At 45.2% G+C, this 17,557-nt stretch overlaps 1 protein-coding gene across 3 annotated transcripts in view; it reads left to right on the top strand.

The window, feature by feature from the left end:
• Nucleotides 1–17,557, top strand: part of SPRED2 (sprouty related EVH1 domain containing 2) — an 81,808-nt gene that overhangs the window by 24,433 nt on the left and 39,818 nt on the right. The window contains exon 1 of one of the 3 annotated variants that reach the window (XM_080999245.1): nucleotides 15,849–15,966. The exons of 1 other annotated variant lie outside the window; for it this stretch is intronic. In XM_080999245.1, the coding sequence (XP_080855371.1) occupies nucleotides 15,950–15,966 (17 nt within the window). In that variant the 5' untranslated portion in view covers nucleotides 15,849–15,949. Of the gene's footprint in view, nucleotides 1–15,848; nucleotides 15,967–17,557 lie in introns of those variants that run through there. One more of the 3 variants, XM_080999246.1, reaches the window with a different exon arrangement.

Genomic DNA, 17,557 nt, shown 5'->3' with positions numbered 1-17,557 from the left:
CCTTATGGTGACAGGAGCAGCTTCTGTTTCACCCATGGTATACTGCCAGGTGAAGCAACCATTGCAGTTTGGCCCTCATACTGATCTTGGACGATGTATCGATACATTGCCCAGACCTACTGTCCTGGATTTAAACACCATGTATGTAACCACTTTTGTCTGGACTGGGAATGCCTGTGTGGCTTATCGTCAGTGGTGGTTAGTTCCTGTTGGCAACAGCTGGTCATAGAAATCACCCATCCACCACAAGTACCTCATATCACTAGTTCTATAAGAATAATACTTGCATACAACATACAGTGGTACCTCGCAAGACGAATGCCTCGCAAGACAAAAAACTCGTTAGACGAAAGGGTTTTTTGTTTTTTGAGCTGCTTCGCAAGACGATTTTCGCTATCGGCTTGCTTCGCAAGACAGAAACGTCTTGCAAGTTTGTTTCCTTTTTCTTAACACCATTAATACAGTTGCGACTTGACTTCGAGGAACAACTCATAGAACGCGGTGTGGTAGCCTTTTTTGAGGTTTTTAAAGACTTTGGTGATTTTTGAAGCTTTTCCAAAACTTTCCCGACACCGTGCTTCGCAAGACGAAAAAAATCGCAAGACGAAAAAAATCGCGGAACAAATTAATTTCGTCTTGCGAGGCACCACTGTACTTTCATGGGTATTACGTCAGATCTGGTGTTGACTGAGTCTGTTATCAGTGCAGATTATCCTTTCTGGATTATCAATAGGAGTGGTTTACTTTGAGTTGAGTGGGGTTATAATTTCCCTAATTTTATTCTTCTGGGTGTATAATGGTGGTGATTTTTCATCACTTACATTAGGAATAGCCAACATGGCACCCATCGGATGTTGTGGACTCCAGTTCCCATCTGCCCCAGACAGAATGATGAGGGAGGATCAGGGTTGGGGGTCTGCAACATCTGAAGGACACCATGTTGAAGCCCCTTGACTTCTGTGATACCTAGATAAATCTTTGAGAAGTACTGATTCTTATCATCTGTACAGTTAAAATGTTAAAGGTGAGCTTCAGTATTAAATGTGTCTTTGAGCTAGATGGTGGTGAGTGAGAAATCAAGCTGTAATGCTACGATATGTTCCCAGAATATGGATTTCCATGACATTTGTCTTCAGCCTAAGCATTCTGTTACTGAATGGTGGTGGTGATGCCAGTGTTAGAAACTGAGATATGAAAGCTAGCAGCTAAATGGCACCTTAAACCTAGGTTATGGGCTCAACAACGAAATGTCTAGGCATGCATTTTTTAAAAATAGTTTTTATTGGTTTTTCGATATATACATCCTTTATGAAATATATCTCTAACAATTTTCCATTTTTTCCTGCCCCCCTCCCCTGGACTTCCCTCATACTTCCACTTTGTTTTACATTCAATTTATTCATCCTGCGTATTACTTCCCCAATTAATTCCTAATACATTTACATCTAATTTTTTATTATATACATTTGTGAATGTTTACTCAAACCCTGCCAGTGAGTCCAACTCTTCATGTTGTCTCTTCATATATATTGTAAATGGTTCCCATTCTCTTTTAAAGTCTTTGTTGTCCCTTTCATGTAATTTATCTGTTAATTTGCTAATTCTGCATATTCCATGAGTTTCTCTTGCCACTGTTTTTTCGTTGGGGTTTCTTCTGTCTTCCAAGCTTGTGCTGGTAGAATTCTTGCCGCTGTTGTTGCGTGCTCTTGCTCTTTCCATCTCTGTAAAATTAGTCCATTTTCACCCCTCGCTAAATATCCAGGTTGGATCCTCTGCAAATGGCATATGTAATCCAAACTTGGTAAGTCAAATACAGGCTTGTCACACTTTGGGAGGAGATTTACCTGTCTCCTGTCTATTATTAGAATTAGGTTTGGATACTCCAACTTGTGCTACCATCTCCAAAATGTACCTCGCTTGCCTGTTACAGGTGCTGCTGTGAATAGTATCTGACAAGAACTTGATATTCACTGTTTATGACATGGTTTGCAGTTCCCCAAAGCAGATGTGTCTAAAGTGGCAAAGTATTTGAAGTCAAATAGAGCAGAACAATTTTTAAAAGTAAACTCTTCTAGCATAGGCAAAAGCATTCCACTGAACCACCGCATGACACAATTTGCACAGCTTTGGTTATAGCAGCAAGAGCCTCTGTTATCAAGAGACAGAAAAATGGCAACATGGGTTATTTACAAGATCAAAGGGAAAAGGCTCTTGGACGCAAAAGTCCGTGAATTTGCCGATCAGAACTGCCTAACTGTGTGCCAATGAGCACTAGGGTATTACTGTCAGAAGACAGATTCAAAATTCAAAATGACCTTAACAGGTTGGAGAACTAGACCCAAGCTAACAACATGAATTTTGATAGGGACAAACATAAGGTTCTGCACTTGGGCAGGAAGACCCAGATGCACAAATATAAGATGGGGGACACCTGGCTTACTAGCAGTACATGTAAAAAGGATCTAGGGGTCTTGGTGGACCACAAGCTTAACATGAGTCAACAGTGTGATGCAGCAGCAAAAAAAAGCTAATGCTATTCTAGGCTGCATCAACTGAAATAATAGTGTTCAGATCAAGGGAAGTAATAGTATTGCTCTATTCTGCCTTGGTCAGAGCACACCTGGAATACTGTGTCCAATTCTGGGCACCACAATTTAAGAAGGATGTTGACAAGCTGGAACGTGCGCAGAGAAGGGCAACCAAGATGATCAAGGGTCTGGAAACCAAGCCTTATGAAGAACAGCTGAAGGAGCTGGGTATGTTTAGCCTGGAAAAGAGGAGATGTGATAGCCACCTTCAAATATCTCAGGGGCTATCACATGGAAGATGGAGCATGCTTGTATTCTCCTGCTCTGGAGAGTAGGACTTGAACCAATGGCTTCAAGTTACAAGAAAGGAGAATCCGACTAAACGAACAGAAAAAGTTTCTGACAGAAAGAGCTGTTTGACAGTAGAATGGTCTCCCTCGGGATATGGTGGACTCTCCTTCCTTGGAAGTTTTGAAGCAGATGTTGGATGGCCATCTGTCATGGATGCTTTAGCTGAGATTCCTGCATTGCAGGGGAGGGGGTGGATTAGATGATCCTTGGATCTTTTCCAACTCTATGATCCTATGATATGATTCTCTTACTCCCCCCTCAAATTGGAGTGCAACAAGGGGGGAAAGGCAAGACCATCCTGATAGTGTAACTGTGAGTAAAATTTTGTACAGTACGTCTCTTTACTACATTTTTTGGTCTTTAAGATACCACAAGAATTATTTGTTGCTTTTGCTTTATAGACTCTTTCTTTCTTTGGAGGTTAGTTGAGATTTGGACCTCAAATGATTGTGGCAATGTAACCCAGAGCATAAGGGACACGGGTGGCGCTGTGGTCTAAACCACTGAGCCTAGGACTTGCTGATCAGAAGGTCAGCGGTTCAGATCCCTGCGATGGGGTGAGCTCCCGTTGTTCGGTCCCTGCTCCTGCCCACCTAGCAGTTCGAAAGCACATCAAAGTGCAAGTAGAAAAATAGGTACCGCTCCGGTGGGAAGGTAAATGGTGTTTCCATGTGCTGCTCTGGTTCGCCACATGCTGGCCACATGACCCAGAAGCTGTCTGCGGACAAACATCGGCTCCCTCAGCCTATAACAGCGGCGTAGCGTGAGTTGTCAGCACCCGGGGCAAGGCAAGTAATTTGCGCCCCCTAACCCGGGGCAAGGCAAGTAATTTGCGCCCCCCCAACCCCTAACCTGCCGATCTGAGTCGAGTTGCTGCTGGCGCTGCCGCCCAAACCACGCCGCTTGCCCGGAGGAGGAGGGGGGCAGAGAGGCGAGGAAAATGCAACATGGCCCAGCAGCTGCAGCAGCAGCAGCGGAGGCGGGGCTGTGAGGAGGGGCTGCCTGGCACGTCCTCCGCGGCCCTGACGCGCGGGGCTGAGAGCCGCTGCCTGCCGGACGCCTTCAGCCCGGGCGCGCGCACAGCTCGTCGGTTCCACGAGACATGGGGCTCTGCTACAGCCTGCGCCCGAGGCTCTTCGGCGACTCCGGAGGCAGCGAGCGCCCCCCCCCAGATGTTGCGCCCGGTGCGGCCGGCCCCCCTGGCACCCCCCACGCTACGCCACTGGCCTATAAGGCGAGATCAGTGTGCAACCCCAGAGTCATCCGCAACTGGATCTAGGTCAGGGGTCCCTTTACCTTTACCCTGGAGCATAAGAGACTGGTGAGAGGGCAAAAGGGGATCCACAGATTTTGGTTTGCCCTAGTAGCCAGCTGTTATTTATGGTTGTCATAGATCTCTTCCCAAGAGTCATCTGCCATGCTCAGAGAACTTGGAGGAGGGATTTGATCAAAAACACCCTTGAACTTACTACTTCCCTGGAGCCTGGCAGGAAGCAAATTAGAATTTAGCAGTAGAAGTGAGTATCTGATCCCGCCTTCTGAGTTCCCTGCAGTTTGCAGAAAATTTGCTGGGATAGAGGGGATTTTCCTGATCACTTTGAACGATACTTATCTTTATCTGTCTTGCTTGGCATGCCATAAGTGATTAAAATGTTAAAGCAATAATGCAAAACTCGACAACTCCAAACATAACATCCATCATCTATGGGGAATAAACAGTCACAACTAAGCAAAAACTGCAGTTAAAATGCTTGAGTACCTGATTTTTAGGGCTTTTCTTCTAGTGTTAATGACAGTGCACATTTTTAACCCCCCCCCCCAATTGTTTGATGTTTCAAATGCACGCTGACTGGCTGCAGCCCCATGCAGTTCATAATCTTGTTGAAAAATGCATGGTTTTCCTGGTGAGTGAAGATGCTCTTAGTCACTTGCAGAAAAGTCCCCAAAGCAGTTGTTTTTATGCTTGGAGGAGATAATGGCATATTGGGGGGGAGGGACTAGCAAGCCCTGTTCTTTCCTCCTACAGGTGTTTCAGGTAGGCAAAAGTATTCAGGGACCACTGTACAAGGGGGCATGTGTAGGAAGTTGTACGATGTGAATGAGTAGAACAGGCTTCTGCTTGGGCAATGAAACTCTCCCTCCTTCTCTTTTGTACTGCAGCTCCCATGCCCTCCTCAGTCTACTCTGGAGGTGTGGGGGACCCTGTCTAATGCATCTGCAAAGGGGAAGCCCAATCATAAGTAGAAGGGTGCTTACACAACATTGAATTTCACCCCCAGTTGTTTTTTCGTTTTGAAATAAAAATAAAAATGGATGCTTTGGATAGATTTGTGGGATCTTTGCCTTGTATCGTATAAAACAGCCAAAACAAAACCAGCATTTTGGAAAAGGTGCAAAGAGAACAGCTTTAATAATGAATCCTTTTCTTTTCTTTTACTGTTACAGAAAAGCTTGCCAGCAGCATGTCTAGACATGATGTTTTGTAGCATCCCTCTGTACAGTATATAGTCAAATTTAAACAGTGCTGGGGCGTGTAATGAATTTCTGAGTGACTACTAAATTCCTCGCATGGTGCTTCAGGGCATGAACAAAGAAGCCAAAGGATGTTAATCTTGGAAGTGAGAGTAGTCTACAAGTTGTCTTGGTTTATAGATAACTCTTCTTAGTCCTGCTTGATTATTCACCTGGTTATTCTTATACACCTGGTTATTCTTAAAAATTGTCCTCTTGTCTAAAGTTTGACATTGGCATGAACTATAGTTCTACAGCAGGCATAGGCAAACTCTGGCCTTCCAGATGTTTGGGACTACAATTCCCATCATCCCTGACCACTGGTCCTGTTAGCTAGGGATGATGGGAATTGTAGTCCCGAACATCTGGAGGGCCAGAGTTTGCCTATGCCTGGTCTATAGGGTACATAAAGGTGGCAGGATACACTGAGCTGCAAATGCTGCAGTAACTTGAAATCTGCCACCTTCTCCTCCTAAGAGTAAGCGCAGTGCTGCAAAGGAAAGGAACCTTAATCTTTCATTTATTTTATTTTTATTGGTGGTGTTATTTATTTATGGTGACTTCCAATGCGCTAGAACGGGCATCATACAAAAGTACAACCTAGGCAGTGAAACAGGAATGAAATGAGTGGCAGAATTCACAACAGAATCACGGTTCCTAAAACTCCCACATTTTCGCAGTCTCTCCCCCCCTCCCCACCCCACCCTTTTCTCCTAAGCCACACAGAAGAAGACACAATGGATCCTTTCTGCCCCGCCAGTGCTTTCCCCTGGGGAAATGGCTTTTCAGATGGATTGTGTTTAGTAGACGTCAGATGGTACCCCCAAGAGTTAGCTGACAGGCTATGTGCTCAAGTAAAATAGTTCAGGCAAAACTAATTCCAGGGGCATGTTTGTGCCTGATACAGTGTCACTGCCAGTAGATGCAGAAAAAAATGTATAGGAGAGCTTTTGTATATTTACCTGAAAAGTGTTAATCATTAGTGGAAGGCGAGGGGGGTGGAATCCACATGCCAGCAGCTGTAGGAACAAGCAGGAACAACGGAGGCAAAAGCTGGGCATTAGGTTTGTTTGTGCAGATTGCTAGGAATGCCCTAGTTCAGGTCTTGCCTCCCACATGAACTCTCTGCATGGTCATAGGCAAGCTTCTCCCTTTTTAGCCTTACCTTCTCGCACCACTGGGACGCGGGTGGCCCTGTGGTGTAAGTAAACCACTGAGCCTTGGGCTTGCTGATCGGAAGGTAAGCGGTTCGAATCCCCGCAACAGGGTGAGCTCCCTGTAGATGAATAGGTACTGCTCCAGCGGGAAGGTAAATGGTGTTTCCGTGCACTGCTCTGGTTTCACCAGAAGCGGCTTAGTCATGCTGGCCACATGACCTAGAAAAACTGTCTGCGGAAGCGAACAAACGCTGGCTCCCTCGGCCTGTAAAGCGAGATGAGCGCCTCAACCCCAGAGTTGTCCGCGACTGGACTTAACTGTCAGGGGTCTTTTACCTTTACCTTCTTGCACCACCACCCTATCTGCTGTATGGCTATGATGATAGTGAGCAACATTACTGGGTTGCTGAATAGATTGCTGAGGGAAACCCTTACATGCATCTTGGGGGAGGGGGAATCACACATAGTAAGGGGCTTTTGGCCCAATCCAGGGTCATGAGCTAAAACCCTGAGCTGCTGTGCTTCTAGTTCACATGGGAAGCCATGGGCCTAGGCTTCCCCCTGCAGATGTCCACATCTCAGGTGTGTCGATTGGGACCAGGGGTTGGGGGCCACATGACCTTGAGGTGGCTCCAACAGTGACGTTCTGACCTACAAATTCACACATGTACACGAAGCGCATGTGAAGCTCTTTGTGAACACACAAATGGTTCTTCCTAGGTATAGTACATGTTTTGGGGGAAGAATTATGTTTGTTCGACTAACCCAAAACTTTGCTAATTACATGTCGTCTGTTTCCCCTCTCCCGGGATTCTAGAAGGCAGTTCCCAGAGCAAAGAATAGGAAGTGTCCTCTCAGTCTGTCAGAGGCTGTCTTCACATACACAGGAAGTCCCTAACTCACCAACAGTTTGAGACCCATTGGCTACCCTCACCTGCTTTAGTTGGCCAGTCAAAGCAGTTCTTGGGGTGTGGCCGCTGTTGCATGCTGACAACTTTGAGGAGCACAGGTGAGATCTGAGTGCAGGGTGGGGGCCGAAGGTACACAGACTACCCCAGAAGGAGTGCAGCGTACCCCACACCAGAGGTAAAGGTAAAGGGACCCCTGACCATTAGGTCCAGTCGTGACCGACTCTGGGGTTGCGGTGCTCATCTCGCTTTATTGGCCGAGGAAGCAGCCGGCGTACAGCTTCCGGGTTATGTGGCCAACATGACTAAGCCGCTTCTGGCGAACCAGAGCAGCGCACGGAAACGCTGTTTACCTTCCTGCTGGAGTGGTACCTATTTATCTAGTTGCACTTTGACGTGCTTTCGAACTGCTAGGTTGGCAGGAGCAGGGACCGAGCAACGGGAGCTCACCCCATCGCGGGGATTTGAACCGCCGACCTTCTGATCGGCAAGCCCTAGGCTCTGTGGTTTAACCCACAGCGCCACCCGCGCCCCCCACACCAGAGGTACTACTCCCCTAACATACCATTTAAAGAAATCCCTCAATACTCAGCTCTTGTGATCCTAGCTACGATCACAATATTGATTTCAATGGAACTTCCAAATATGTGGTCTTAAGATTAGGGCATCATTGTACAGTGGTACCTCCGGTTGCGGACGGGATCCGTTCCACAGGTCCGGTCGAATCCCGAGGTTTCCGCAATCTGAAGACCGCTTCTGCGCATGTGTGCGCGATGAAACCTGGTAAAATACTTCAGGGTTTGCCGCGCGCATTACGTAAACAGAAGTGCGACTATATATCATAGGATCCAAATTCAATAAATCACTGATTTTATTTATGCTGTGGTCTCTTTAATCCCCAATGTCAGTTTCTTAAATTTGGATTTGGGATGGGTTTATGGGAGCAGCGCTGGATGTTGCAAATCTTATTTTGAAGTCTTGGGATTCTGAACATGTAGCTTCTAGTTTAAATTGTATCATTTATTTATTATTCTGTACATTAGCGCTGTACATTGAAGCATTCAGTTGCACACATGGACTTCACAATTTATTCTTTTCATTACCTTGCTGCTTGTGTGAGGATTTTTTTAGCTGCCATTGGCTAGATCTTGCATTTTATTGGTGGAAACTGCTTTAATTGTTAAAACCCATCACGTTATACCTGATCTGTTTTACCATAAAGGCTGAAGTTTAATGTTTCCACCTTTATTTTTTATAAAATGTGTTATCTCTGCCTTGGTTATTAGATGAGGGAAAGTGGAGTATCTTTTGGGTTAGGCCAACATATAGTTCACTCCTAACTTTAAGATGTTAAGTTTTTGAAAGCCCTTCTCAGAACAATTCTAGGAGTACAGAATCAAAATTGCTTTTCAACAACCTTGGTAAATCAGTCGATAAAATTGTGTTTCTTTCTTTTTAACCTGGTAAAAGTTGGGTGTTGTAGAACCCACACCTTAAATTCAGCTCCTGAGAGATGTACTGTATTTTTCGCCCCATAGGACGCACCGGCCCATAGGACGCACCTAGTTTTTTGGGGGGAAATAAAGGGGAAAAAATTTATTCCCCCCCCCAGGTGCGGGGCTGGGGCGGGGGAAGCCCGAGCTTCCCCCGACCCCAGCCCCCAGAACAGGCTGCTATCCGCAAGCCGTGGGAGAGCTGCGCGAAGCCAGAAGCTTGGGGTGTGCTGAGCTCAGTGCGCCCCAAGCTTCTGGGTGCCAGGCAAGCTTCCTGAAGCCTGGAGAGCGAGAGGGGTCGGTGCGCACCGACCCCCCCTCACTCTCCAGGCTTCAGCGAAACCCTGCATTCGCCCCATAGGACGCACATGCATTTCCCCTTCATTTTTGGAGGGGAAAAAGTGCGTCCTATAGGGCGAAAAATACGGTACTTCCACCTGTGAACCTACTGAAGGGAGCAAAGGGTGCTGACTGGGTACTGCGAATTTGCCAGTGTTAATACACACACACACACACATATGTTACCTACATTGATTAGCTGATAGGACTGGTGCTCAAAACTGGTACTGGAGATAACACTTTATGGAATCTGGCTTCACAAAAAGCCGCCTTATATTTTTATACGTAGGTTTTGTAATGGGGTCACTAGGTTTTCTCTGACAGCTCAGCTTCCTACATAACCACAGTGACTGAGACTTTCTACTTCAGTTTCTAGGTAAAAAGATGACCTCTAAGTATTGTTCCCTAATCTATGGCATTTATCATCTGAAGTATTATTAGACTATTATTTTTAGGTTTCTCTTTCATATACCTGACTGTTCCACTTTCCTGAAACCTTACCTATGATATGCATTTTCAAAAAGGCTATTAAAAGTGAACCCACTCTTAGAGATGGCTTAAATCCGGGATACTTAGCTTTTTACATTCAAAGGGGACATTCATCCAAATTGATTCATGGTGCCCAGGAAATGCTAAAGTTTCTGCCTATTTATATACCTGATTTGTTTCAAGAGATAAATTTCTTTACTTAGAAAAACTAGGAAGAGAGGGAATTGGATATACTGTGGTTGTTGTTGTTTAGTTGTTTAGTCGTGTCCGACTCTTTGTGACCCCATGGACCAGAGCATGCCAGGCACTCCTGTCTTCCACTGCCTCCCGCAGTTTGGTCAAACTCATGCTGGTAGCTTCGAGAACACGGTCCAACCATCTGGTCCTCTGTCGTCCCCTTCTCCTTGTGCCCTCCATCTTTCCCAACATCACGGTCTCTTTTCCGGGGAGTCTTCTCTTCTCATGAGGTGGCCAAAGTCTTGGAGCCTCGGTTTCACGATCTGTCCTTCCAGTGAGCACTCAGGGCTGATTTCCTTATACAGTGGTACCTCGGGTTAAGTACTTAATTCGTTCCAGAAGTCTGTTCTTAACCTGAAACTGTTCTTAACGTGAAGCACCACTTTAGCTAATGGGGCCTCCCACTGCTGCCGCACCGCCGGAGCACGATTTCTGTTCTCATCCTGAAGCAAAGTTCTTAACCCGAGGTAATAATTCTGGGTTAGCGGAGTCTGTAACCTGAAGCGTTGCCTGTTGTGTGCCTGTTACATAATTTTGCAGCCAGCTTAGATAGCAAAAAATGGGGAGAATGAAGACTAAGGTTTACACATGAGAAGCAGCCAAACAGGTTTCAGGTGGGTCCAGGAGTGCCCCAAACAATTCTAACATTATTGGACATCCAAAGATTGTAACAGATAGGTGTGCTATGACCAGAAAGTATGAATAAACGGTATGCACGCAGAGCAAATGGTTCTCAACCACTCACCCAAAACGAACAATCCAAGTTACAGGTCAAAATTACCTGTGTATGTACAGGAGAAACTCTAGAAAGCTCCTGCCTATTTTGCAGATTAGAGAGACAAGCTTCAAGGGAAATCTATGAATTCATGTTAGAGAGTTCAAATGCAAATGCAAGCTCCCCTTCGCTACTTCTCCTTTTGCAGCGGATGCAACACAGTCACAGGACGCCTATAAATGCACATAGAAACTCTGCCTCCATACATGATGTCAGAAAGACAAGAGACTCGCTTCCTCATTCAAGCAACACAGCCAAGAGGAGCAGATAAGGAGACAGACATGTAGAGATGTATGAGAGGTACTAATATAGCAACCACCACCCGAATTTAAGGGAGGAAGAAGACTCAGAAAGGTACAAGAAAAAGAGTCAACACACATACCTGTCTCCTCCTAGAACTGCTAGCACATTTGCAAAGCTTAAGCAGGGTTGGGTCTGGTTTCAAGTTGGATAGGGGGCTGTGTGTTGAGATTATTGCATTGCAGGCGGTTGGACTAGATCAGGCTTCCTCAGCCTCTGCTCTCCAGGTGTTTTTTTGGCCTACAACTCCCATGATCCCTAGCTAGCAGGACCAGTGGTCAGGGAATATGGGAATTGTATTGTTGTATTGCGATATTGTTTTTAACACTTGATTGGAAGCCACCCAGAGTGGCTGGGGAAACTCAACCGGATGGGCGGGGTATAAATAATAAATTATTATTATTGTAGTCGCAAAACATCTGGAGGGCCGAGGTTGAGGAAGCCTAGATGACTCTCAGGTACCTCCCAACTCTTCAATTTTATGAGTCTATCATGCCTTTCTCTCTCCCTCTTTTCATCCATTTAAAGTTGTCGTATTTTTCACTCTATAAGACGCACCAGACCACAAGACGCACCTAGTTTTTGGAGGAGGAAAACAAGGGAAAAGAATTCTGAATCTCAGAAGCCAGAACAGCAAGAGGGATCGCTGCGCAGTGAAAGCAGCAATCCCTCTTGCTGTTCTGGCTTCTGGGATAGCTGCGCAGCCTGCATTCGCTCCATAAGACGCACACACATTTCCCCTTACTTTTTAGGAGGGAAAAAGTGAGTCTTATAGAGCAAAAAAGACGGTAGTTTAAGATCCCAAAGCTGGTAGCCATAGTTTTCCCATTCAGATGGGAAGATATGGTTAATTAGATACTTCCTGTGCATTGTGAAGGGGGGAAAAACAGTTTGTGCTGATCTCTCCTTAAGTCAAGATATGATCCAAACAACGCTGTGTCGATATTACATGCAGGACAACAGGGATGGCTTGGCTTTTTGGTTTGAGGTGTCTGTTGAGAAATCATGGGAAGTTTTGCCAGCAATGATGGCTTAAGCTGTTGTTGGTTCACATCCCTTGCACCAGGCATGTCCAGAGTCCGTTTCGGGGGCTAATCTGGCCCGCCGGTCAGTTTAATCCATCCCCTTTGGCAGTTTATTTCCTGGGGTAAAACCCTAAAAAAACCTCACCAACTTCAATCCTAAAAGAAGCTCAACAACTCCAACCCTTTGGTCAACAACTTTGGTTGGCCCTTTGGTTGGCCCTCACAGCCCTTCACTTCATCAAATCCGGCCCTCTTTGAAAAAACGTTTGGACACCACTGCTTTATGTCAATTAAATCATATAATATATGCCTGAAGACTCTACGTATTCCATTCTGGAATACCCATTGGATTCTTCTTATGTCAATTAAATCATATAATATATGCCTGAAGACTCTACGTATTCCATTCTGGAATACCCATTGGATTCTTCTGCCCATCATGGATCTGTGGAAGATTTTCCTTTTCTTTTTCCTCTTTTGAAACAGAGGCAGCTTTCATATTGTCACTGGGGGTGTTTTTTTTGGGGGGGGGGAGTTTAATAACATACTGGCAAATTCAGGTTGTAAAATTAAAGTGGATTTGGTGCTTTTGCACAACAAACCTGTTTCTCTCCCCCCCCTGCCCCCAACCTTCAAACAACTTGACTTCTTGCAGTTAGGAAAGTGACAGGAAAATGCACTGGGAAGTGTGGGGTGAGAATTCTTTGGTGTAACATTGTGTGACCTCCCTTCAAAGAAAATTGGAGCGAATGCCCAAGAAAGAGCCGATATGCAGACAAATCAGGATGAATGTTCAGTAAACAGATCTGTCTGGAAGCAGCCAGAGTGTGAAAAGCTTGTCTTTGGTTTGTTTTCAAGTACACCCCCTGCCTGCCTGCCTTAGGATGATAAACAGGCCTGTTATGGTGTTTTTAATCTCTCTTAGGGAAGGAAGTACGCTTTTAAATAAACATCAGATACCTTTCCATTTCTGCTATCTTGAATGAAAATGAAATCTTTAAAATACCTTGCTGTTTGTGTCACACTGTGCTCTTGAAACGGTTTCAAAGGTACTTCATAATTTCCCCCTTTCTCTCCTTGAAAAATCCAAGTGAATTAAAAGCAATTAGAGCTTCAAAGCCAGCTATATTTAAAAATAGTAGCATTTTTGTGAATGTTTCTTCAATAGAGTCCTTCGCCTATTGGAAACAGCAAGCCTGGATCTCTTCCAGCCTTCTCCTATATTATTTGATAACTTAGTTGTGACTAAAGCCTTTAACATACTCTGAATATTTAGATAAATGCTGCTTTTTAATTTTAAAAAGAGCACTCTGTGCTCCTTTTGATCTGACTCACTTATCCCTTTCATCAACGCCTGCCGTCCTCTTCGCAAACCACTTCTGCTACTGAGCTCTGTCATCTGTAAGCTGCACAGTTAATACACGATTGATCAAAACTGGGTGGTTGTGATGCATAACTAGATTTACATAAGCCTGCAGAACTATCTGCCTTGTTTCAGGCTTCTCTCGGCTGTCAAAATCTAGAGAATTCTAGTTCCACACTCTTCATAGACTCATAGAGTTGGAAGAGACCACAAGGGCCATCAAGTCCAACCCCCTGCCAAGCAGGAAACACCATCAGAGCACTCCTGACATATGGTTGTCAAGCCTCTGCTTAAAGACCTCCAAAGAAGGAGACTCCACCACACTCCTTGGCAGCAAATTCCACTGTCGAACAGCTCTTACTGTCAGGAAGTTCTTCCTAATGTTTAGGTGGAATCTTCTTTCTTGTAGTTTGGATCCATTGCTCCGTGTCCGTTTCTCTGGAGCAGCAGAAAACAACCTTTCTCCCTCCTCTATGTGACATCCTTTTATATATTTGAACATGGCTATCATATCACCCCTTAACCTCCTCTTCTCCAGGCTAAACATGCCCAGCTCCCTTAGCCGTTCCTCATAAGGCATCGTTTCCAGGCCTTTGACCATTTTGGTTGCCTTCCTCTGGACATGTTCCAGTTTGTCAGTGTCCTTCTTGAACTGTGGTGCCCAGAACTGGACACAGTACTCCAGGTGAGGTCTGACCAGAGCAGAATACAGTGGCACTATTTTTTTGGCACATTATGGTGTTTTTTTTTTCATCTCTACATACCTCTTAACTGTCCCTCCAGGCAATTCCAGTGGCTGGTCCCAACATGTGGAATTGGGGGGGGGGGGTTCCACCTGCTCCTGCTCTCTGATTGTTATGTAGCCTCCCCTTCTCTTAGGCAGAGGCTTGTCCTGTTCCTCCGCACCCTTCTCTTTTGTAGGAAGTTTGTGCTAACATCCAGTTTTGACTTGCTTATAGGGGAGCTTCAGTTGTGGTTTGCTGGCCCCAGCCTTGGTAGCCCTTGCACTTGGAAATGCAAGTGTGCAAATGCAGGAGAGCACTTGTGCGGTAGAACTAATATTCCCACAACTTCCCCCCTCTACCTCTCCCCCCCCCCCGCCATGTTTAAATCAGTTGAGCTCCAAAACCAGAAATATGCTCAACCTCTGGGAGCAAAGGGGTTTTAAAAGAATTGGTGAGTGCAGAAGGGGTTAAACGCCCCCTTCTCCCCATGCCAGTTCTCCAATACAAATGACCCCTATGCCCCTCCCCCCAATGTTTGTTGGACCTTGGCAATTGATGCTTCCCTATGAAGGACATGGCTTATGACATGGGTAGGCAAACTAAGGCCCAGGGGCCGGATCTGGCCCAATCGCCTTCTAAATCCAGCCCAGGGATAGTCCAGGAATCAGCGTGTTTTTACATGAGTAGAATGTGTGCTTTTATTTAAAATGCATCTCTGGGTGATTTGTGGGGCCTGCCTGGTGTTTTTACATGAGTAGAATGTGTGCTTTTATTTAAAATGCATCTCTGGGTTACTTGTGGGGCATAGGAATTCGTTCATTTTTATTTTTATTTTCAGAATATAGTCCGGCCCCCCACAAGGTCTGGGGGAAGGTGGACCGGCCCCCTGCTGAAAAAGTTTGCTGACCCCTGTAAGCCCCAAGTGATCAGCCAGATGAGACCAATAGGTAGTTCCATAATGACCAACACCAAATCACGAATGGGAGGAAGAAAATAAAAATATATAATGGAATTAAGTATTTATTACAATGACACTGTGATAAATATTTCAGTGCATTTTAAGGACAGTTGCTCTTTTATCAGGGGAAGCTATTTTTAACAGATTCCGTCCATAAGCCACAATGCAAGGCTCTTGCTAACTTCTCAGCGGTGCAGTGGGCTGCCTCGCATGGCTCCGTGGCATGTGTTTGACTGGGTTGGTCACTGTTTTGTGCAGGTGTGGTCCACTCCCCCAGATGTACATTGCACCAAATCGGAGTAGCACCAGCCCCTAGCATCCTTAGCGGTCCTGAGTAAAATGTTTGTGTTGCAGCTTTTAACCTCCTAACACTGGAAGCAGTGCTGAGACATTCAGTTGGTTCAGGGCAATGCAAGGGTGGTTGTTCAGTAGTGAGGGCAGGATATAAATGGTAATAGCAGGATGCTGCTGTTGGTTTTTAAAACAACACCAACGGAGAAGGTGGAAGAGTAAAGGTGGAAGTGTTTGGTCAGTTTTTGGTTTAATTCACTGTGGGAATGCTGAAACATGAGGAACTACGCAACTGGCCTATAAAATGCAGAATAGTCCTCTGATGACTCATCTAGTACAATGCAGTATATTTGTCAAGGAGACTGAATCATTCAAGGGGGGGAGCCACTTTTCTACTAACCAGCTGGTACTCGAGTCAGCAAGGCAATCCATTTTATCGTATGGTTTATTGTGGCAATAATGGTAAAAACTGCACGCGGGGTTATAAAATGTAGAGGAAATGGCATCTGTCGGCAGGTACGTGTCTTCCTCTTTTAGATGCTGTGTGTGCCTGGGCTCAGGTAGCCGGATTTTTCCTCTTTCCATGGTTTCTAGTCTCCCTTTTTAAAAACAAGTCTGTAAATTCTGCAGTGGTGTGTTGTGGAAAGAAGGCACATTTTAATGACTGGCATTTAAGATGTTTCACTGAGGAGAGTAACTTGTGCTTACATGACCCCTTTGGACTGAAATGTGGAGTTTGGGTGGGGGATGAAGGCTACCTTTTCATGAACTGAGTGACAGGGCAAAAAGGGAACTGGATTTTGAATGGCAAAGCATACCATTGGGGACTGCGGCTCTTATCTATATGAGTTGGCAGGTGACTAACATTCCTTGAAGGATGAGTGTATCTATCATAGCTGATTTGAGTTGTGATAAATTAAACTTTAACCAACGGTGTATGCAGTAATAACAGAGGGCTCTTGCCCTGGGGAGGATTTCCCTCTCACCAAATTCAAAAGGGACAATTTCTTTTATACTTCACAAAATGCTGTATTGCTATTTATTTTTGTCTGTATTTGCTTTATGCAGCATTAAAAAAACAAAACAAACCAGGGATGAAAAAAAGACAAATTCAACCATAGGTAGAGGTACATTTATGGAAGTCTGTGGGGACACTTACATTTGGCCAGTGGCCTGGTGGTGTAGCTTGGTGATCCAGTAATCCAACTGTTCTATTTATAGCTATGCCTGTAAAGCATAACAAAGCCTAGGGGTCGGGCCAGTTTTGCTGATAGATGTGCTTAGCATCACAGCTTAAGCTAATGGTCCCTAAAGGTAAAGGACCCCTGACAGTAAAGTACAGTCGCGAACAACTCTGGGGTTGCAGTGCTCATCTCGCTTTACTGGCCGAGGGAGCCGACGTTTGTCTGCAGACACTTTATCTGGGTTATGTGGCCAGCATGACTAAGCCGCTTCTGGCGAAACCAGAGCAGCACACGGAAACACCATTGGAGCGGTGCCTATTTATCTATTTGCACTTTGATGTGCTTTCGAACTGCTAGGTTGGCAGGAGCTGGGACTGAGCAACAGGAGCTCACCCCGTTGCGGGGATTTGAACCACCGACCTTCTGATCGGCAAGCCCTAGGCTTAGTGGTTAGAGCACAGCACCACCATGTCCCAGTTGTCCCTAGGTCCCCTTCAAAGCCCCTCCAAAACTTTAAGCAGGCTTCACCAGCAAAAGCTCATCTTCCAACAGAGCCCATCTTCCTATCATTTCCGTATCTGTGGAATATTTTGCCAAAAGACAGAAGTGAAGTTTGATAGAGAAATGTTATTGAATAAATGCTTTCCCTTTTGTATTAATTTGATAACAACAACAAAATGCAGACATAACAGCAGCAAAGAAAACACAATAATAAAAAATGTTAATCATAAGGCATCACAGCCTGGAAGGACAAATGCTTTGACACACGGCTCGGCAAGCAATACTTGTATTAATGAACTGTAGCCATAGCACATGTGACCATGCTATCTACAGGGAGACTTGTCTGGGAAGTTTTAGAAGAAACAGGAAGAATAGTAGTTGTCTAACGACAAGGTTATCTTGATTTTTAAAAATGACATACA

The sequence above is a fragment of the Podarcis pityusensis genome (genome assembly GCF_964106645.2).
Source record: "Podarcis pityusensis genome assembly, chromosome: 3".
Taxonomy (NCBI): domain Eukaryota; kingdom Metazoa; phylum Chordata; class Lepidosauria; order Squamata; family Lacertidae; genus Podarcis; species Podarcis pityusensis.
The sequence above is the reverse complement of the archived record's forward strand: the minus strand, read 5'-3'. Positions and strand labels throughout refer to the sequence as shown.